The sequence below is a fragment of the Limulus polyphemus genome, unplaced genomic scaffold (assembly GCF_000517525.1).
Source record: "Limulus polyphemus unplaced genomic scaffold, Limulus_polyphemus-2.1.2 Scaffold1225, whole genome shotgun sequence".
Lineage (NCBI taxonomy): Eukaryota > Metazoa > Arthropoda > Merostomata > Xiphosura > Limulidae > Limulus > Limulus polyphemus.
Genome location: NW_013666835.1, coordinates 137,481 through 161,326, shown reverse-complemented (window position 1 = coordinate 161,326; position 23,846 = coordinate 137,481). Strand labels below are relative to the sequence as shown.

At 32.8% G+C, this 23,846-nt stretch overlaps 1 protein-coding gene across 2 annotated transcripts in view; it reads right to left on the bottom strand.

Annotated features, from left to right (window-relative positions):
* Nucleotides 1-23,846, bottom strand: part of LOC106462685 (pleckstrin homology domain-containing family M member 2-like) — a 53,451-nt gene that overhangs the window by 23,859 nt on the left and 5,746 nt on the right. Inside the window, exons 2-6 of one of the 2 annotated variants that reach the window (XM_013922632.2) lie at nt 22,058-22,161; nt 17,204-17,438; nt 10,963-11,025; nt 5,152-5,250; nt 1,445-2,400 (exon numbers count right to left, since the gene is read on the bottom strand). In XM_013922632.2, the coding sequence (XP_013778086.2) occupies nt 1,445-2,400; nt 5,152-5,250; nt 10,963-11,025; nt 17,204-17,438; nt 22,058-22,161 (1,457 nt within the window). The remainder of the gene's footprint in view (nt 1-1,444; nt 2,401-5,151; nt 5,251-10,962; nt 11,026-17,203; nt 17,439-22,057; nt 22,162-23,846) is intronic. The other variant, XM_022390012.1, reaches the window with a different exon arrangement.

The window sequence follows — 23,846 nt, the reverse complement described above, 5'->3', positions numbered from 1 at the left end:
AGTCCATTTATGTAGTTTATTTTTCTTAACTTCTCACAAATAAATGTTAAAAATGTTGTGTTATTTCACTATATATGTATATATATTATGTCAAGCAGATTTTCAAAATTATTATTTTTTTTACTTTGGACTTACAATTGTTGAACACATTACAAGCAGCCCAGCAAGTCATTAGTTTAATGCTTGTTCATGATAGAAACTGAATGAAATCTATTCCACAAATTTTATCAAAAATTTGTTCCTGAAATTTTATAATTGCTACTCTATTGCTATATCTTATTTCAATTTTAAGAGTTTTATTAGAGAAATATAAACTTGAGCACAATATTTTTACAAATTTACTAAAAAAATAAACACTCCTCTAGGATATATTTACCAATCATATTCAAATTCAATTACATATGATACTAAATTTTATTATCAATACAGCCAAATTTTAATTATCAAATTATAAAATACATTATTCGTATTCTTTTTTTTTTTTACACATTAAAATTAAGGACTTTTAAGTACCTTCCCAGGCTTTTCACCGGATAACTTCTAAGACCCTTACTTATGATGAAATCTTGGCAGTAAATTATCAGTTAAGCTTATTTTGTTAAATATTAAAGGTTATCATATTAAATTTTATCATTATCTTTAAACAAGTAATAAAAGTATAAGTACCTAGCTTTAACATAGCTTCTGTTTACCAAGTAGTATCATCAAGACTGATATTATAAAAACAGCCTAAAGAGACGAGTTTTTAATATCAATTAATTAATGTCAAAGCTTTTCATACACTACTCTTTTTGTCTATCTGTTTGGTCTTCCTGCAACAAGTTGCTGTACTTCATATTTTCAAGCCATGTAGTATTGAACTGGCACTTGCCTGATACATTTAGTTACTGTAGATTGCCCAGATATACACTATGTAATCCTATTTATAACACCAGTTGATAGACATAACATATGTACTACTGCTACAGCCTATCACACACACACTTGCCAGACTGAGACAAGTTATGAAACAATCAAAAAGTACATAACAACTCATCACAGCACAAATGTTCAATGATTTTTGTTTGACTCATTGAGTCATGCCCACTGAGGCAGGCTACTGCATACAAAACTAATAAATGTAACAGATTTATCAGTTGTATACAATTGGTGTTTATAGCTTCCTTCCATATACCATATCCTTCTTCCATTTTTCCTCTTTAAAGTGGCCCTGAGATACATGTATCTTTAATAAAAACTTAGATTGAGGACATATCAAAGCATCTAACATCCTATAATAAAATCACACATATTTCAATACAAATAGAACATTTGATAAAATTAAGTTCACTTTAATGCTTAAAAAACCTTCATACTAATAATTTCTCTTTATCTAAAAAAATAAGAGTACATTAAAAATGTTTTCATAAAAAATCTATCCATTGCAGAAATTCAATGTTTTTACCTGAGATCTGATTGTGAACCTGAAAATTCATCTGAACTTTTCTTCTTTAAGAGGTGATTTTGGAACATTTCTGTGCAACCACATTTTTCTCCTTTAATTGGTGAGATCTTAGCGGTTTCAACTTCATCCACTTCAAAACTGTCTTCTTGAAAACCCCGAAATACAGAACTAGATTTTTTTATATTATCAATCATGTTACTGGAAGCCTTCCCAGAGTCATAGATTGATATTTCAGAATCCTCTGAATTTGGAGACTCTAGCTGTACCAAAGAAGAACAGCAAGAGTTTTCTTGGTTTTGATGTTTAGAGTGTGGTGCTTCTTCACCCTCTGGTACTCCTCTTTCCTCCATCCACACTGGAGAAAGACCCTTTTCTTTAATTTTTTTTGTTTCCCTACTGTTTATATTGAGTGCTTCTGAAGATCTTAAAAATTTAAGATCAAGAGAAGTGTCATGCACTTGTAGTATATTCCTCTTGTTCCTTTGTTGCTCCAGGTCATCTTCCAATTCAAGATTAGGAGTATCACAACACATTCCAGAATCTCTACTATATCTGTTACAAACAAAACTCTTTTGATTTTCTCTTTCCCTGTTTTCCAAGTTCTCTCTAAGCTCATCTTGCTTCTGAGTATCAATACTAAGATTATCACAACTATTTCCAGACTTGTACGTTACTTTCTTTCGTCTACGAACAACTCTGGTGCGTATCACTTCAACATCAGTAGTATCTGAGGTAGTATCATCACTGTTCAGAGACTCCTTATCAATGATATGTTGTAACCTGGTCCTTTCTTCTGGAGGAGTTGCCTTTGGAATAGCATTATTATCCACCTCTGCATGCACTTCAACTTCTACAACACCCCTCTCACACATAACTTCCATACCATTCTGTGGGCACACAACACCCATGTCAATTTCTTGAAAACTTCCCAATGAGCTGGAACTGGGTAATGTTCCCTACAAAAAATATACATCTGTGTTACCAAAACAAAAATAACAAACAAGATTTACTGGAGCTGGTTCATCTAAAAAAATAGAGAGCTTTTGGTCAAATAATTCTTTTAAATTACGATAAATCAGCTTTCTAGTAGATGATTTTCAAAGTTCATTTTTCTTCTATCAAATAAGAAATATATCATTATATTCAATGATGAGGAACCCACTTTGAGACTAATAATGCTTGGAGACGGCTTGAATGGGTAATGAAGAAAAACTTTAATATATGTTTAACATAACAGCAAATGTACATTTCCACGTATATTTCCATGTATATTTTTAAAAGGCTTATTATTATTATTCATATAATATACAATGGAAGTTGCTTTGTTTTTTAGTTATTTGTGTTGGCATGACAGGTGGTGTGCAAAGCATTATAGAAGTCAAAATTGTTAATACTGCTTTCATACTATTGTTGCAAAACTGAAGTTGAAAGAAACTAACAGTATTGTATACATGGTCCCCAGTGTTTTTTTTTCCTTGCTACTTAATTTAAAGGAAGTTGAGTTGTGTATTTCCTCTTAGTAATATATGCCTATTCAATTTATTACTAATGTAAGTAGTCTGGAATAATTAGAGTTGCATATATTTTCTTTATTTGAAAATAGATGGATTCACAAAAATTGAAATTAGGTTTTGGATATGAGATCTTTAACCTGATGGTAACATCACATGTCTGACAAATTTTGGCATGGCTGCAATACTTTAAAATTTTGCACTACACCACTGCTTGCAAGTCATGTGTTACAGTGGCTTGTAACTTTTAAGGCCATCAAGTAATTCCACAGTTTAAAATCATATTAGCATGGCACAAAACTACACAAAGTCAGTCAGTAGGTGTCAACTTTCAAGTGAAATTTATAATGATGGTGCTGGATACACATGTATAAAATGGGTTGTAAGCAATTTAGCATTTGAACTTTAACCATAAGCAGAACATTTACACATTTTCTGCACTATTTAACTACAGTATGTCAGACTAACTGTATAGAAACTATTGAAATAATGTCATGCAAAAAATAAACTGAAATATATTAATCACAAAATTGAAACAAAACAAAAAATCTTGAGATAATTATTAAGAACAACTGTTTTTTCATCATTCCTTATTGTTTAATTGTTGTAATGATGTTTAACTGCTGGATCTTTAATTTGTAACAAGTCACACACACATAGTAAAAACATTAGGGTATAAACCAATGGAAATTATATATGTTTTATTCTTATTAGAAATTTTTCATTTCCCTGTATAATGAAAATACGAATCATTATTTTTTGAAAAATCGTTTTTCAATTTTTTTATGTTAATTTTATAACTAAAAGTCGTAATGGTTGATGTCTGTTAATATCATGCATAGCAAACAGTATAGGTGGTTGGTGTGACAATGTTTTTAACTGTACTAGGCTCTCTACTGATTTCCTAGTTAATGAACTTCTGAACATATAGTTAATTATAATAAGTAGAAAAACTTGATGTATAAAAGCTATTAAGTTACTGCTTGTCTAAAGCATTACTTCACCCAAACTACACAAGCCAGATTTTCTCAAAGAGATGCACCAGTCATCAAGCTGTCATACAATGTCTATTAATGAAACAGATCATTGCCTGAGAAGACTATCTAGGCAACACTTTATAGGTACCATGATTGTGGGGTGTTGTTGGGAACTGGATTAGGGCTTGAAGATAATGAAAACAATGTAGATCTAGATATTTAAATCCCATATTAAAAAAATACTTGTTAAATTGTAATTGTTTTCACTGTTATTTTGTTTATTTTAGATGAAATTATCAAACTATATAAATTTGAATGCTATTAAGCACCAAGATTTCTTTTGAGCATTATTTGTCATTTGCTGAGCACTATCTAGAAAAATTCTAAGAAATTTTAAAATATTTTGATGAAAAATTTCAGGTCTGCAAAATACTTTTATAAAAATAACTCTCACAACCTCTGTATTTTTGACAAAAAAAAAATGACCGGACTTTTTCTTTTGAATTATATTTGATAATTATTATAAAAGATAATTTACTGAAAATACATGAAAATTAATTTAGCCAAAAGAAGAGTACTTATGGTTGAAATATTGAAAATTGTAAATTACTTCCCTGTTATTAACATAGTTACTGACAAAAAGTGTATATCTCATTAACTCTAAAATATTTCAGATTAGAGATATGTACTTAACTATCTAAATATGACTTTTCAAAGTATATATTTACTACACAAATTTAAAAAGTTTATGACTAAGAGGTGGCAATGGCAATTTACCCCCCCCCCCAACTCTCAATCACCAGCCATACCAAGCTGAAACTGAACAAATTCAAATTAATCAAAAATAATGAGAAATCATAAGAGCAATATCTGATTACTCAGATAGAATAATAAAAAAAGTAATAACTGAAAACCTTAGTTTCAATTAGTTGATTATTTTTTGAGTTGCAAAACTGATTAAGCTGGATGAACTGAATCAAAAAATAATAATGAGAATCAAAATAGCAATATTTTTATTACTTGGTTTGTTGGACTAATCAAAAACACTAATTTCAAATAGTTGATTATTTTTGTTGTATTAACTGATTTCCTTATCATTTCAATGAATCGAATATTTTATGTGACACTAATTAATATAATCAATGTTTGTCAGTCATTCATTATATCAATTAATCACCCACATCTAATAATGAAACATTTTTTGTAGCTCCAACTTTACCTCTGAGTCCTTGTCCAAACTCCATGATGATGCTGTACCTTGTTTTTTGGAACTTCTTGTTGAAGATAAAAACTCTGGTTTGTCAAGGCTGAGTACATTCTTGAATGTAAATTTTAACAAAATAAATAATATTAATAATACTCAACCTTTGATAACTTATTAATGTTATATAAATGTCTATATTATATAAACACATACATATACACGCAAGTTTTTATTCTACCACGTCTTAAAAGTCACCTATCTGTACACCTAAAAGAGGAGCAATCCACACAATCCTTTTAATCCTACAACTTTAATAATTTTAAGAAGAATAAACGTACGATGCAGCAAAAATCATACATAACATGGTGCTACTAACAGAAAGTGGAATTTTACCTTAAATCTAAATATGTGGATTTAAATAAATAAATAGAAAACTCAGAATGCATGCACAGCCTTCGATAAATCAATAAAATTATCCTAAACATTCAAAAAATTTGTCTTTATACCAACTAATTTCATGTTAGCTTAAGCTTTAAAAAAAGGCAAAAATGGGAATGAATTTCTATTGTTGAGTTTATATTTTATTATAAAAATTCAAACAAATATTGATCACCATATTCCATAACCAAATTACACTAAACCTCCTAACATTTTTATTTATGAGAATAGAGTAGGTCACAAGATATTGGATATTAATGAGAAATATCTATAACATAAAATGTTTACATTTTCCTATACTGAAAACGTAATTCTTATAATACTTACCTTACCTCTTCTCACATTTTAGCTTTATACCGACAAAAGGTTCTATTCTTTGCTCCTCTGCGCATTGGTATGAATTCTAGCTTGCTTGCTCCAGTCTTTATATCCCACTATATCTCCCCTAATTATTTTAATCTTGTGACTTTCTCCACCTAATCACTGTGCCCTCTATACCCGTTCCGTATATAAGCTTCCCATTATTCCTTCTTACTCACTTTTTCAAGACTGGCAAGATTATCGGACCCGAACACTGGCTATTGTGGGGAGGAAGGGCAAGATAGTTTGAGAGGAGGTAAGTATTATTGGAAATACATTTTCAGTCCAGGAAAATGTAAACTTCTGAAATACTCTTCTCACACATTAGCTAGAATCCCACACTGACCAGGTGGATGGGCCTGTGAGGGCAAGATCCACACAGAAAGCATCTGCATAGAAAAACAGGTGTGCAAAATTGAGATATAATAAAGCACACTAGTGTGGGTCCACACTACCTCTGGAACAGATATGCTCTTCGCCCAGATAAGGTGAAATCTAAATGTGGATGGTAAAGGCCAACCAGGTACAGAGTCAACATTGTTCATTATCATGAGATTCATCCATGCCTCAACCACACAGGCATTGGAATTATAGGGCTGTGGACACAAAGTTAGATTCAAGGTGTAGTGGCTAGGGCATGGGGACCACAAGATGATATAAGTGTATAATAGGAATATGATATGAAGGGAACACAACCTGAAAGTTACAGAATGTTGCATGATGAGCCACTAGAATTATGACAAGAAGGCGAGCAACACCTAAATGGACAAACCCTCACTCTAGCCTGAAGAATCACAAAATGCAATAAACTGAACTCAGAATTACAGGCCCAGGCACCCAACCTGAAAGTTACAGAATGATGCATGCAAACCACCAGAATTATAAAGGGAAGGCAAGAAACATCGAACTGGACAAGTTTTCCCCCCAACCTGAAGAAGCTCAGAATAAAACAAACAAAACTTGGAATTACAGAGCCAATTCATGCATAACTCAACCTGAAGAAACAGGGATCATCCACCCTGGGATACCAACAAAATCCTAACTCTTCAACCTGGGAGGCAAGGTAAAACCTCTTGCCCTTGGAATTATGAGGAGGATTGGAACAAATGAAGTTCAACCAATGGCTCACGGACAAGACATTGCTTGCTGAATTACACGGACTCGAGGACCCTCTTCCATGATCATGGAAAGTAACAGAATGACCAAAAAAGAAGGTTCATGCTCACATAACCTGGAATCAAAGTGTCATCTCTGAACTGGAATTACAAGGAATCACCCACATAGGCTGGATCAGCTCCCCACTCGAAATCTGGGAAAATCATTCAGGGTTAAGAGTGGGAGGATATCCAGCTTCACCCTCTTCTCCTTCAGTGGAATAAAGAGTACAAACATCACTCAGGAACAGAACACTGTACACCACTCCAGCGACTAGAAACAGAGTGGTAAGGACTCCCTTGCTCCACTAGAAGAGAGGGGGGGTCGCATTTGGGAGTACAGAGGAACGACACTCCAGAGACAGTGCAATAGGGGAACAATGTTCTTTATTTTGGCCAACCCTGATTTGTTCAATTCAAGGGTTAGCAGAGATGGGCAAGGTCCCTTTATGCTTTACTCATGATAGACCATGAGGGGCAGCCAAGTATTGTATATTACAGAACAGTTGATCACCAGCTGGAAAGTGCCAAGGCAGTCTTACGGAACACCCCATCTCAACAGAGCTCGTTACTACGAGGAATTTAGTTATGAGTGTACTGGTAGCTAGTGGGAATTTGTAAAAGCATATCTGACCAGGCAACACTTGCAATTGAGTGGGATACAAATGAGAATGATGAGAAGGTCTCTGAAAAGGAATAGAAAGAAATGAAATGCCTCACCTCTGTCACAATCAGGCCAGGGCACATAGAACAGCCACAGGGGTAGCCAAAAACCCATCTGAGGAGGAGACTGTTAATCATGTAAATACTGTGTGGTAGACAGCATAAAAAAAAAGAAGACCCAGGTAGATACTATATTGTTTTTCTTGTTTATTCTTTATCTATTATTATAAAGTAACTAAAATGCAAAATTAAGGGTCTCTTTAGGTTACTTAAGGTTAGATTAGGTAAAATAAGTAATAACAATATGATAAAAATGTTTCACAGGCATGCACGTGAGCAGCTTGGACTCGGAATATCTCGTGGGTAATGTAATTCGATAGCGTAACGTGAGCTCCATGATTTACAACTTATAATGGCATGAATAGTAGTAGTTAGTTGTTCAAAGGGCAATCATAGAGCAATAAAACAACAAAATTTAAGTATAAATAGATGATGTATAGTGTTATGAGTTTAAAGCTACTTAGAATAAACAAATGTAATTTCATGTTACAATTTGAAGTCATTCTAGAAAGAAAAAAATGGTAATTTTGATTTGTTTTAATTTTTTTGGTGGTTACGAGGTCAGTAAATTTGACTGACTCTCTATAGAGCTAGGGTAGATAAAATAATAGATAAAATATAAAGTTTTACTCAAAACAAATGTTTGAAATGTATTTAGGAGGTTTTAGAGATTACACAAATGATATTTGAGATTTTGGGGACAAAGAATAGTTTTTTTAATCATAACATGAAAATCACTTCACACTCAGACTAGTAACAAAAAAGACTCAATATATTCACAAACAAATCTTACGTAAAAATACTTCATTAAAAAGACTTGTAATGTTTACTAAAAGCGTACCAAATTTTGTGAAGTTACACATACTGCATTAAAAGTTATAGTATATATACTTAACGTGTGCAAGTGTGTATACAAACTCATGTATTGTATACCAAGCCCATCGCAAAAGGGTTAACTGAAGAAATTATGTTTCAAGCAAAAGATGATAGTGAACATTACCCCAAAGGTTCAAAAGATGGATGTGATGATGCATAGAGAGCCACTGTGATATCCCAATGAGGAACCTGAAAAGGCCAAAGGAGATGGATAACCTGAAATGATTTCAAACATAATTCAAAAGCCTTGCTTCTCCTAGAAGCCACTAGACCTTTGTCAAACAACTACATCAAAAATTGAGACATGTGGCACAGTAGGATGTGAAGGGTTAAACCCATGTCTGAGAGACCATTGATGATAAGTAAACCATTTCCTTTGATAAACTTACAAAGAAGAATATGAAATGGAATGTGTTAATAAAGATGCCACTCGAGACATCAATCCCAGATGTTGTGCGATGGACCTCATAAAAGCCATGCGTGCTGGATGAAAAATCTCCTACTGTGGCTGATGTCAGAAAGATGGCCAGGGAGGAAGGGGAAGAGGTTGACACTCCTGAATATATTGAAGGAGTGGAAACCAGGGCCAACCCAGCCAGTATGGTGTCTGAATAAAGGAAAGTGCTGGAGTCTAAATTCTCACTAGTTTGCTCTTGATCTCCCACAAACTCAGCCTCAGAGCCAACATGAGAAAAGGCATCAGGCCACACACAAAACTCTGTCTGTCTGTGTAGAAGGTGCCCCCCTCTGACACCTGGGTAACAGACTCGTGAGGTGGTAGAGGAAGAGCATCAGGTGACTTCGTGTCTGAGACATGAACATGAGTGTTCATATTCGAGAAATGTCTCAAAAATAAAATAAAATTTGTTTTCATAAAATCAAGATATAAACAATAAACTGAAGCCCCATAAAAAAAGGTATAAAATAATTCAAAAGAAAACATTGCAAACATACTAATAGCACTGAAGAGAAACCCACAGTAAACACATAAGACCATCTTCGTAATTTTTGCTGTTGAGAAAAAGTGAATACAGAAGAATAATGGGGAGCTTATGTATGGATCAAATACAGAGGGTAAATTGATGTAGGTGAAGGGAGTCACAAAATTAAAATCACTAGGGTGGAAATAGTGGGGTACAATGACTGGAGCAAGTGAGGTAGAATTCATATCAATGCTTAGATGGGCAAAGAAGGGATGGGATAAAGTTAAGAGAGAGAGGATGTAAGTATGTTTCAGAATTTACTCAGAATGCTTTTAATATGATCCATTTTTCTGGCACATGTTCATTCAACACCATAACATCTTGCTGGCATTAAAAGTAAACATGGCAGTCAAAGTTTCTATAAACATGAAAATAAAAATTACATTATACCACTATGGTGAGTTAAAATTGGAGCTGGATGATTAGCAGAATTTGATAATTGATTATTCTCACAAGGGACTTGGATAGTTGGAATAACTGAAAATGTTAACAATCTGAAATACTAATTTCAATTAGTTGACTATTCTCGTGAGTCATGACATTAATTGATTAACCTAAACAATCTTGAATTAATCAAAAATAATAATGAGAAATCATAACGGAAATATTTTAATTACTTGAATAGTTGGAATAATTGGAAATACTATTTTTGGTTAGTTGATTATTTTTGTGACATTAATAGATTTAATCATAATTTTGATTAATCATTTATTTTATGTTACACTAATCAATGTGATCAAATTAATCTTTCAGCTCTGTGATAATAACTTCATTTATACATGGGTCAAAGAAGCAAGAAGTACATGATTTATAGCTTAACCTGACTTCAAGTTGATTAAAAAATACATAAAATTATAATAATACTTTTTATTTGATCTTAGAAAAAAACATGTACATGAAATCTTCTTGTGAGTAACAAGAATACATGATGTATGTGTATATTTTTAAAAAGGAAGTTTATACATAATCATAATAATATGTCACTGACATCTTTTCTATAATGGTGTTAATAAGGCACTTGTCTTAATAAACGTTCATGCAGAAAAATGTCAATAATACATGTACATAAATTACACTGAAGATATTCTAACTGTATGTTTCTGATGAAACAATTTGCAGAGCAAACACATATCCCTCCGACTCTTTGCTTTATTTTTGGTATACAGTCATCACAGTATGTACAAATAAGTATCCTAACCCATATTCACTGCTCCTCTTATTACTTTGTAATTTGAACAGCTGATAAGAATGTCAGAAGTGTTGTGAAATCATAGTAAAAAATAACATCTTACTAGTTCAAGCTGGAAAGGAACAAATTCTAGGCCAGCTAATATGGTAACTAACAGTTGAGTCCTCTGTCAAAAAAAAAAAAAAATTAGCAAAAACATTTTGAACATTAATGTTATTGTTTGTAAATTAGCATTTACTTAAACTTTCTCACAGCTAGCAGTCTTTGGTAGGTTTTTACTAACTCAAAGATACACCATCCCCAACCCAGAAGAAAAGAGATGGCATAGGTGATACTTATAATTGCTTATCTGCAAACATTCAACATGAAAAATACTAATTATTTTCAGGCAATGCAGACAGGGATCAAAATATTACATTCATCCATTACCGAGGAATTTCATCTTTTTAGTTGGTTTTCCCAATCAAGAATACATGGTCCATCCATATTCCTTTAGTTATGATCAATGAAAGTGAACATATTGCATGAATTAAATAGGAAAAACATTTCATGAGGATACACAACTTTACATGAAGGAATGTAATCTACCTGATAGATTTCCCTAGAGTGAATGTAATTTTATTTCATTATTTCTATATCTGACAGAACATTACAAATGAAACCTTTTTCACAAAAACAAACACAGTAGTAAAATCACTTTTATTTTTTCATATGACATGAGGTATAATAATTGTTTTTCAAAATTTATGGAGACAAAAACAACAAAGTTGAAGACCTGAATGAACGAACATGACAAGTATTCTTTAAAAAAATCACTCACTTTTATCCAAGCTTAACAGATGATAATCATTTTTACTGTTTACAAAATTCAGAAGAAAATCAGAGCCAGACACTAAGTGTTAACTGACAAATAAATTTAATACATTTCGATTATCATTAAAAAAAATTATTATTAAGTTTAGAGCAACACCTGTGTAAGTTTTTACACAGATGTTTCAGAGACATAAAGTCAATATTTAATAGAGAACAATGAATTTAAAATAAGACTGTCCCAGTTTCAAAACACAATAAAAAATTGTTTTACTTAATAATTTTACTGTATAAAGATGAAATAAAATACTGTACGACTGGGAATGGTCTTATACTCTCTACATATGTTTTAACATCTTACTATGTCATCAATAGTCATTTCAAATTCACTTTACAACATTACTTTATTTCTCTGATACAAAATCCTAACTCAGAGAAACTCTTAAGCTACCATAACTAGCACTACTAATGAGAGCCAAGGAATAAAATTTATGTTAGTCTTAAATAGGTTTTACACAGAGAACATCAAAAAAGAAATTTGAATGTAGCAATAATAATGCTTTGGATTTTGATACCTTCCTTATGCATAAAAATGTCAACGTACATGTACATAAGCTACACTGAAGATACATATATTGCATGTTTCTGATGAAACAGAAGTTATAATTTTCCTACACTGAAAACTTATTTCCAATAGATACTTTACCCCTTCTCAGACATATAATTATTCTCATTTAGTGCTGCCCTCTATATGCAAAACGTTTTTGCATGCCACAAACCTTGAAACTCCCACCTACACCACAATCCACGTGGTTCACAGCATCTTTGCATGGAAATCATCATGCGACAATCCTCCACCAAAAGGAGTAAGACATAGCCTCCTGATGCATATGGCTCCCTCTATTCTATTCTACCTAACTATCACTTCGAGATTAGGTAGAAAAAAAGCAGTGGTTTTAAGTGGGGAGTAAGGTGGGAAGTGTAACAGGAGGTAAGTACCTATCAGAAATAAATGTTCAGCACAGGAAAATTATAACTTCTGATATGATACATTACCTCCTCTCACACACATATAGCTAGAATCCCACATTGACCCAATGGAGAGACTGATGCATGGGATATAAATAAGTATTCTTTGAAAGTGTGAACCCCTGTTGGGAGAGGAATACACGTGGGAGACCGTACCACTTCTGTACCAGATGATACTCTTTGCCCTGTGTGGTAATAGGTGTTGCATACACAGGTGGAAATTGGGAGGAGCACATCCAAAGAAGAAGAGAAAACTGGGTAGGTTCAAACACAAATCTTACAAACGAATGTAGAATCTCCATCCACAAATGGGAAAGTGGGGAAAGCTAGAATGGATGTGCCCCATGGTGTATAGTGGCTAGGGCATGTCAGACTGTGCCCAGCATATCAACTTCAGTACAAAACCAGATGGCATCAGGCATACATCATCCAACCTGTAGGAGGAGGAGGGTCCATGCTGTCTTTACCTTAAGTTCAGTAGAATGAAAGAAGACAATTTCCATACTGATCTACAAAACAGGGCATATGTGTGCAAATCCACAACCAGTCATCCGGGAACCCGACGTTTGAATGATGGTAGGAAGGGATGTGCCAATGTGGCAGTTCAAGTCAAATCCAAAATCAATCAGAGTTGTCCCACACAGCTCAACATTAGCCTCAGGTAGTGAACACCCTGAGGTGGAGTGCCCTGTGCAATGTCATCCTCCAGATAGGAGTGCACAGAAGCTAGAGCACATGTGCATGCAACCTCAACCTCCAGAGCCCACTGCACAGAGGTGGAACGCATGTTGAAAAGATACACAACATCTCCTGGATAAGACCACACAGTAGCTGGAGTGCAACTTAAAACCACCGCATGGAAGTGGATTGCTTTTGTAACATATGCACAACCACACTCTCTGGATGGGACTGCACAGAAGTCAGAGTGCAACATCAACTTCCAGGACACACAGCACAGAGGAGGAGCGCATGCTGCAAAAACCCTAGACCAAGATAGGATGAGGAATCACAACCAACATGTGTGAGAATTTATGTTCACTGGTCCAACTCTAATCCATAACCATTCACGGGTAGGATGAAGGATCCCAGTTGAAGAGGTGAACTGCAATGTGATAGATCTACTCAAAAGCAACATCATCTTCTGGATAGAACTGCACAGAAGCTGGAGTGCAACATCAACCTCCAGGACCTACCCCACCTAAGTGGAGTGAATGAGTGGAGAATCAACACCACCACCCTACTCTCTACTGAATGGAGGTGATCAGATTTGGGAGAATGCCTCCATGGTCCACCACCCCAGTTTGGAACTGGAAAGTGGCAAGGACTCTCATACTCCACTGGAAGAACATGGTGGGGGAACACATAGTGGAGAGTCCAGAAGAATACTGAAACTGGAGGCAGTGCAATGATATATTGCAAGGAAAATCTACGAGCAATCTTGTGGAACATCCCATCTCAACAGTGTGTGTTATAGGCTATGGATATACATCAAGATTGTCGAGATCAGCCACCCCCCAAAGACAACTTTGGTGGGAAGTCCCATACGACTCTCACCAAGCTATCCCATGCAACATCCACGTACTAGGGCCGAAATGCATTGAGCAGGAGTGTCAGGAGTAGCTGAAAGTAACCCATGCACATGTATCACCAGCAGCATGTCCCATGTAACCATAGTCCACAGGACAATTAGATTTGGGAACATGCAGCATCAACCCCCATTCCCCACCCCAGGACCCACCACATGGGGTTGGAGTGACTGAGTCACTTGGCGGGATATATCTGATGCGTCTTATTGTTGGCCATATGGTGTGGAATTTGGTTAGATATGTAGCATACCTGGACAGGAAATGCTCACCACTAAGTGGGAACCTAGACCTCAAAGGGATATTTCCCTGGAAGAAAAGTAAAAAATTGAAAAAGTTAACTTGCAAAGTCACAGGCGAATTGATAAAATAAATATAAGAAGAAGAAAAAAACTGGCCTGCGAGGCATTAGTAATAGTATGTGGAAGCCCTGACATGAACTTTGGAAATCCAAATGAAATTAAGTAGACTTGGTAAAAAAAGTACAGTGATCAAACTATAGAAGTTGAACAAAAAAACATTAAAGTTCTACTTTGCATAGTTAAAAAAATATTGCATGAAAAACAACACAATGTTAAACACATCTGCACTCAATAATTGCCTAATAAGAAGTGACAGTTAGGTAGAATCGAATAAAGGAGTTGCATACATCAGGAGGATGTGTCGTGCACCTATTGGTGAAAGGTTGTTACATGATAATTAATACATGAAGACATTGTGAACCTTGTGGATCATGGGGTAGGTGGGATTTTCAAGGCTTGTGGCATGCGAAAAAACTTTGCATACAGAGGGCAGCACTGAATGAGAATAACTATATGTGTGAGTGAAGGTAAGATACCGTATCATAATTTGTTGAACAATGCTACTTGTATTATAAATATACATATACCTCTGATACTACCTCAGATTGTTTTGCTTTATTTTTGGCATATTGTAACACTACTTGATAATGAGTGAAATTTTTAATATATGTTTTAAGTTCTATTAATTCTTCAGGTCAAATCTAATCACACTTAGGTACATGTATACACACAGTCAGTAACTTTCATACAGTCATATTTGAGCATTTTAGTTACTAATAATAATGATGTTAGAAAAACACGTAGGTTCAAAAAGTCTTGATAGAAATGAATAAAAATCTTATAACCCGAGCACTTTTCACATATACTCTTGCCATCAGCTACATTGTACCAGAAATGAGTTGCTTACAACAGTACATAGAGAAATAGACTAAACATTTCCAGATGACATTCATGATGTCACTAAACTCCCTTTTTATATATATATATATATCACTCAATCAATTACACTACTATTCCCAGTTTACCCCTGAAGAAGAAAGTTCCACCTTTCGAAAGTGCTCGGATTATAGGGTTTTTTATTCATTGTTATTTACTAATATGTAACTAATATGAACAGACACAAACAACATAATGTTACATTGTTAATCACTGAAAAAATAATTTAAAACAAACTAAATTTTTCTCTTGGGATTAACATGTACAAATATAGCTTACATGCATCATTAACAACAAATACCATAACAAAGCTGAGATTGAGGTTCAAGAAAATTAAGCAATGTGTTTTGACACTGCATAAGTTTTGGTCTCTCTCAACTGCAAATTTTTCCTTTAGTAAATCACATAATGTTCAAATAAATGTATTCATAAATATTTGATTAAATCACTAATGAGTTACTTTTAATAAAATAAATAAACCATTGCTTTGATATTCTATATTTTGAGGAGATTACTTAAATTGTATACCTCAGCTATTTTCTTTCAGAATTATTAACTTTTAAGAAAATTATTTTCACACAAATTTTTTGCATCAAGCCAAAAGAATCATCATAAAAGTTGAATTAACTAAAATTTTGAGAAAACTGTACAATACCTAATTTTTAAAATGTCCATCAAAACAATAACATTACCAAAGAAAGACAGTAAAATGCATGATGTGTTATTTTCATAATTGTAACCTCTGAAGAAAAATGAAGAAAACAAATGTATGTACACAAAAATGTACACAACATGCAGTGTACATGGAATCTTACATGTAGACTATGTTGATATATTTAAGATTACAGAGATTACAAAATTTTTAAAATGTTCCTATTAAAATTATATACAATTTAGTAATTTGAAAGTTATAAAACCTTAAACTTATCCAAGATTCTACAAAATCAATATTCTCATTAGTTAACCTCTTGAATGAATCATATTTCCTCAGATATGTTAAAATATTTAAGGAAGTGAAATTGAGACAAATCAAGACTGAAACTATTGATTCTGCTAAACTAAGCATCTATGTCTCAAGTGCCTTAAACCTCAATTTTCACTTTTGATTTTTCTTAACAGTGACAAACTTAACACTTCTAATACAATTTAGATCTGTGAAAAGTTACGTCATTAGCATTTACCAATATTACGTTCTATACTATTTTCGGTATTTCAGTAGTTTCTAGGAGTGTTTTCTTTTCAACAAACATGTCTAAAAAAATGACAAACATTATACTCTGTCAGAAAATATTAAAGATTACATCTAGTATTAGCAAAAAAGTTCAAGTTAAATCTCTACCTTCTATTAATGTGTTTTGTACATCATATGGTTGGGTTTCATCAAACAACAGAATATCACAATGATACACTAAATACTGAACAGACAATACTGATGCTTAAAACCTCTTTCTTTCCCTCACTTCTGTGAGCTCTTAGTAGATGTAGTATCTTAAAAACAGGTTCAATGTTTCCATTCTTGAGAAATTAAAATTCTTCATTTCAGTAACCCTCCTTGAAAATTATTTTAAAAATGTAACTGTTTAATGATAAATAACAAAATGACCGACTTGCAGATAGATCTTTGTCAAATAACTTGATTACTTTTCACTTACAGTTGGTTAATAAACATATTTATTATAAATACCTGTTCATCTCTAAATAAGGCTGACTGCATATAAAACTTGTGGACTATTTTTGGATTCTGAAGGAATGACCTGATGTAAGCTTCCAACATGCATTCATTCAGGGAATGAAAAAGCCAAGCACGACTTTTTCCAAGACTAGATGTAACTAGCTCCAGTGTTTTCAAATAATCTTGGGTATTTCGATGACAAAATTCTTGTACAAATGGCCAGTAACCCCATTGTAACTGCTTCAGGCTGAAAATTTTTAAATTTAAGAACAAAAGGATAAGCAAGATGACAAAAGGCCAATAGGCCTACTGAAACCACAAATGATCCAAAGGAAATATAAATAAAATAATAAAGTACTGATATTAAATAATTTACAAAATAATTTAAATTCATAAAAGTTAAATATAGCCCTTCATATTCATGTAACTAGCTAGAAGAATTTTAAGAGCACTCAGACAACAATTACAAACATCACTAAGTAAACAATTCCATATACTTATAACTCTTACCAAAAAATGTTTTTATCTTAAAAGAAGTCTGCATCTAGTCTTCCAAAAATTATAAACCTATTAGCCCTAATATAGTCATGCTTGTATTTTCTACCTTTTCATCACTCAGACAATCCATAGGAAGATTAACCAACCTCGTAACATTTTTGAGTACCTAAATCAGCCCAAATTCTTCTGCACTCCAGAGAAAATAATTTCAAAACACTAAGCCTCTTTTCATAACATAAATATTTTAAGGCAGGAATTATTCTAGTGACCAATCTTTACACTATTTTCAACGTATTTATAACCCTTCTATGATATGGGGACCAAACAGCACACAGTACTCCAAAAGAGGCATCACCAGTTTTTTTTACAAGGCTATAATAATCTTATTCCTAAATTAAGAATTACTACAGACTAAAGAATTCTATTTGCAAGGCACAAAACTGGTACACATTACGTGGTGAAGAAATCTAAGATTGTGATGAAAGACTATATAGTAAAATGGGGAAGAACCAAGAAGTGATGGAGGCGAGACTGTTTGATCCAGAACTCTAATCAGCATCGAGCATACACAAAGAATGGAGAAACCCGTAGGTATGACAGGTAAAGGATGGGAAGGTGCCTGACATGGAATATGAACAAGGTGGCAATGTCACAGAATGAAACAAAAAAAAGTAACCAAAATAAATAAAATATAGCATCACAGAAACCCCACATGATACTAAATGCACAGGAGTAACCAAAAAAAATGGGCTGGTGGAGAAAAAGAGCCGACAATTATTCCCCATTAGAAGTGGATGGTAAACAAACAGTACAAGACAGTGTCCTACCCCAGAAGAACCCAAAAGCAAAGAAGGCAAGTGTGGAGGAAGAAAATTGGAAACCAGATTCACAGAACATAATAAAAAACTTTCCCATGTTTTCCACCATTGCAACTCAAAAAACCATAGTATATCTATTAAAAACAAAGTAATTTTAAACAAAGAACTAAACATAAACAAACAAAAAATCAAGGAATTCATCTTAATTGAACAAAACAATCCTACTCTAAACCAACACCCTGGGGTCCCAAGATATCTCTTCTAAGTCATGCAACAATATCCAGTCATGTGACCTCTTTGTTCCATACTGTGTGTGTGTGTGTATATATATCTGTATCAGTGTAAACTACTTGTACCTGATGATGACAAAACCTTGTTGAAACATTGTACATTTGCTGTTATGTTAAACTTATATTAAAGTTTTTCTTCATTACCCCTTCAAGCCATCTCCAAGCATTATGTATGTAAGGTACCTTGTCAGAATTTGAAGTTTCGAAGAGCCAAGAAAAGTTCACAATTCCTCTTAGCCATTATGATAATTTTTTTACTTCTTATCTCTATAAACCTCAAACTTTTCCATTTTACGTGATAGTTTCATGCTTATTTATTATATAGATATTATAAATAATTATTAGAAATTTAATCCCTCTACCTATTTCAGAGAAACTTAAACACCTACTTGGAATATATTCTTTTTTGGCTACCTGAACAGAGCTAATAAAAATATCAGAAGTTTTGTTAACCTTTTTCCCATTCAGAATAGTCATCCATCCTTTCTGTCCAAAATATTTTACACTATTTACAAGTGAACTCTCCTCTAAGACCTCGGACATGATCCACATTAATCCTAAAAATGGTTTCAATATAAGAGTTAAAGGCAATAAAAATTTGTATAATTACTAGTGCTCACATATTCTTGCACAGTTACATTTTTATTAAATTATCTTCAGTATGGTGAAAAACGTATAAAATGGCAGCTTCCCTAGTTGGATATTTTACATGTTGAGTGAGAAAACAATACCATAAAACCTAAAAAAAAAAAGTCTTATTTCATACAGTGAAAATAATAATCCAATATTTTGGGAAAAATAAAGTCTTCCATAATAACAAGCTTATTTCTGTTGAAAAAATAACTAATATCAACATAATCACCAGGCTACCTTTAGAAAATGCCAAAAAGCATCTTTTACTTTTTCCCTTTCTTTTAGAAACCTCAATTCAAAGTCATAAACATATCACTCTTTTCTTTTACAACCTCAGCCTTCTCTGATGCTATAAGCTCACTTCTAACAAACAAAAACAGCCCTCCTCCTTTATTAACCATGTTTCAATGAAAGATCTCAAAAATTCATAAAATAATATCTTCAGAGTCTTCATTTAACTTAGGCTTGTTAATACCAACAACATATAGTATGTTAACTGCTGCCAAGGCTCCTAATTCAAGCAACTTAGTGCACAAACTTTTGCTATTAGCATAACAGAAACTAATATTATTTTTGACAATTCTGTCAGTATTACCAACTAATTGATATATGGGTCAATCCCTCAAGATCAAATAAATTTCCATTTTATGTTATAAACTTCATTTAAACAGTCCCAATCATTGAGTTTCCCTAAAATATAGGTTTTCTAGCCTCCAAGAATGTCAATTATACTCAATCTTCTCTTCCCTTAAATCATCATTAGAATGATCTAGAGATATTTTTGATAAACTCTGATTTAATCTTTGCATCCTTCTTGAAATCTCTTATTCATATCTAACCTGACAAAAAAATTTCTACTCCTAAAGATCCAAAGTAGTTTTTATAACTTAGTTTTTAACACTTCAAACTAGCCTTTACAAACACCATTAGTTCTGATATCTACTACATATAGAGAGAATCCTCATTGGTTCCTAAAACTGTCTACTCTCTCTCTCTCTATGATATTCTGAACTAAGCATCTAGTACAAAAGTTTTAATCTCAGTCCTCCTGTCCACTATATCACAAACACATCTTTCAGTATACTTAAGCAAATAATTTTGTTTGGGAACATTTTCTTACATTCCTCACCTATAGCCAAAGGTTTAAGTTGTTTCATATAGTTAACTTTGTATAATTTGTTCTTCTTTATATGTCCTAGATATTCTTTCAATGCACAACCAGTATTTTATTTTCCTCCTTCTCAAAAACAATCTTCTTTTATAACCTATTTCTTGCAATTTAGCAATTCCATAAAAGCAAACTCCAGTTTTTCCTCTAACAATCATGCTCTACAAACTAACTTCATTGACTCAATCTGAGCTTCTTGAAAACTACTGCTTAATCTGCAATTTTAGAAAATATCCCACCACACCAGGAGAGCAACTTTCAATGAATCAGAAGTTGTCATATATCATTTACACATGAAGGATAGTTGTTGAGTAACTATACACACTATACAGTATACTAGTTTTTTCTTAATTTTGATAAATGAAAATGTTATTGCTGTTTGGCCTTCATATGTATTTCTCTATTTAAAGATGACCACTGCCACTAATGGTTGCTCCCTCTACACAAATCTAAGAGGAGCAATCACTTCCCTTCCTACCAAAATTCCATACTACTTCCTCTTTCACATTTATAGTCCCCCACTAACTCAGTACAGTTTACCTATCACTACTTTCAATCAGCAGATAAAAAATAAGAAATAAAATGCATAAACAAAAAAATACATGCTTTCAATTGATTGTTCTTCACGATCTTGCATTGCACTAGTAAGGAAATTAAAATGTGATTCTCTATAAAGAATTGTCACAATTTTATCTATTCTTATCAGGTAAAATGAAATTAATATAAAATATTGTTTATTTTCTGCAAATTGTACAGAAAAATACAAATATTTTCGGAAGTGCTTGATACCACAATTCAAACCTTTCATGACCCCACTGAGGTTACAACACACACTTTAAGAAACCCTGCTCTATAAAATCTGGAAGTGTGCTCCACACACAAAATTTGGAAAATCAAGACTATCACTTTGGTCCCTCCATCACTCTGATAATACCTTTAAAGCTGAGTAGACACTACTGTTCATTAATTTTGAAAATGTTTTTCTTTTGTGTGTGTTTGTATGTTGATTTATTGACTTGCAGTAATTGTACAATCATATTCATTACATACAGATGGGTAGAGAATGGACATAAAACATATGATACTAACCATCCAACTGTCATACGATGAACTTTATACTTTCCTCACTTCTCACTTACTCAAGAGCATCAGAAATGGCTTCAAAATAATTATTTGAGGCAGAAAGAGACTCAAAAACATTACAGTTAAAATGCCTCTGGTGTCTGAGTTCATGAAGAGAATAAAAACACCAATAGAAAAGGTATGTACAAAATCAAAATAAACAGATACAAGAAAGTGCATCTAATAAAAACACAGTCTATCTTAAAAAGCTCTTTAAAATTTTCCAATGCCGTGTCAATTATTTTATTAATTTTTAAATTAATAGATACATATCAAATCATAAAATACCTACTATACAAGCAAAGTTTTTAATAAAGGGTAGTAATTAGCTACTTACCCATACAAGAAAATTTTATCCAACCTCTCACACAAGAAATGCACTTCTTGCAACTGTCCATTTAAAATAAATTCTGGATTTGCTTTGCTGGCTAAATCTTGAATCTGAAAAATATGTACAAAGTTTTTAGAAAACTATAATTTATGCTGTAACAGTTACACACATACATAAAAATACTATGTAAAATGGCTTCTTCAACACATGGATAAAACCTAATGAAGCTTTCTTACAAAATAAGTAACTTATCCAATTAATCAAATTTTGCTTTACAGAATTCATGGCCAGCCCACTATAATTTATTTTGTAGTCAAAATTGTTCCAATAGGTATTTCTCTTAGCTGCATTTCATAGCCATAATATATATCTGTAAATTATTTTACTCTATTTTAAAAAAGTAATAAAATTAAAAAACAATTAATGATTATGATCATAATATAGCTTAAACATTAAAAAAAAAAGTTATGAAGTTAAAAATTGTGAGCAAATATTTGCCTGAATTTCCCAAAAAATTGTAGTTTCTCTGATCACTGAAATATCTGAAAAATTACAGTCTGCCTCCTTAAAATTGGTCACTAACATTCATTTTTTAGTTTCAAAATTCTAAACATTTATCTGCTTAAGCTTCTTAGTCACAAAGTTAACTCTAAAAAATTAAAACTTTTACAAATAAACAGCAGATGGAAAACATTCCAGGTTAAAAAGTCTTTTCACATGTCTATCCTAGTCTGCTGCATAATTTCTGGTCTATATCGAGCCAGTCCCTCAAAATACTTGTAATGACAAACATAATATTTTATATCTCTGACTAGTTGTCCCAAGGTCTGCTCCCATTGAATGTTTTAGAATGAAAGAAACAACTCCTTATGTTAATCCTAGAAATCTTTTCCCAGGATAAAATGAAAAATTTTCTTGAATTTAAAGTTTCTTATTGACTATTTTTGTTTTGTTTACTCTCTTTTCTTATCCAGTAAATTAGTTCTGCAAAAAAGAAATTTTGCTGTATTTTCTTTCCATTGTTTCAAATTATCTTGGACTTTTCCATTCACTCTCAATTATTTCATTTTCTTAGTTTATGTGTACCATTTATCTGCATTTTACTTTAGCGTTTGTTTTGCCCACAAAATGTTTTAAATGAACACTTAGATGTATAATATAATCCTTTTCTTTATTCTGTTATTGCCATTCAAATTTGTTCCTCATTTAGTTTTTACAGTGATTTTAGGTACTACCTGATAAAGGGCCTTGATTCAAAATACTATCATCATTTCAAAATAAATTAAGTGTTTTTCAATCTGGTGTTGTTTATTTTCGACGACTAACTTTTCTTTTTCAATTCTAATGGAACTAGATTCGACTTTGCTAGAAATTAACACAACAAACATTCTCTGAAACTGAAAGGTTATGGTTTAAATGCAAAACCTGGTTGAATCATAAGAAACCAATAGATCTACAATTTATGTTAAAAATCACTGACTACATGAATCTCCATAAATCTTAATGTGCTTATACATACATATATTGTTACGACTCCGTTCGTTAGTTAATTTTCCGTAAAAATTCTTTCCGATGAAACTTTAGCGACACAAGTCCTTTCTTAAATAAAACTGGTTTATTCTTTCTTAATACAACTTTGCAATACACTTAATTTTCACAGTCACGCTATAACAAATGCTATAATTCACAACGAACGCCTCACGTGCTCAACGCAACAATATGTCTCTCTGTCTCAGTCCACAGTTCAATTACACATTCATTACATTGTAGCTGTCACGTCTTGACTGTCTTATAT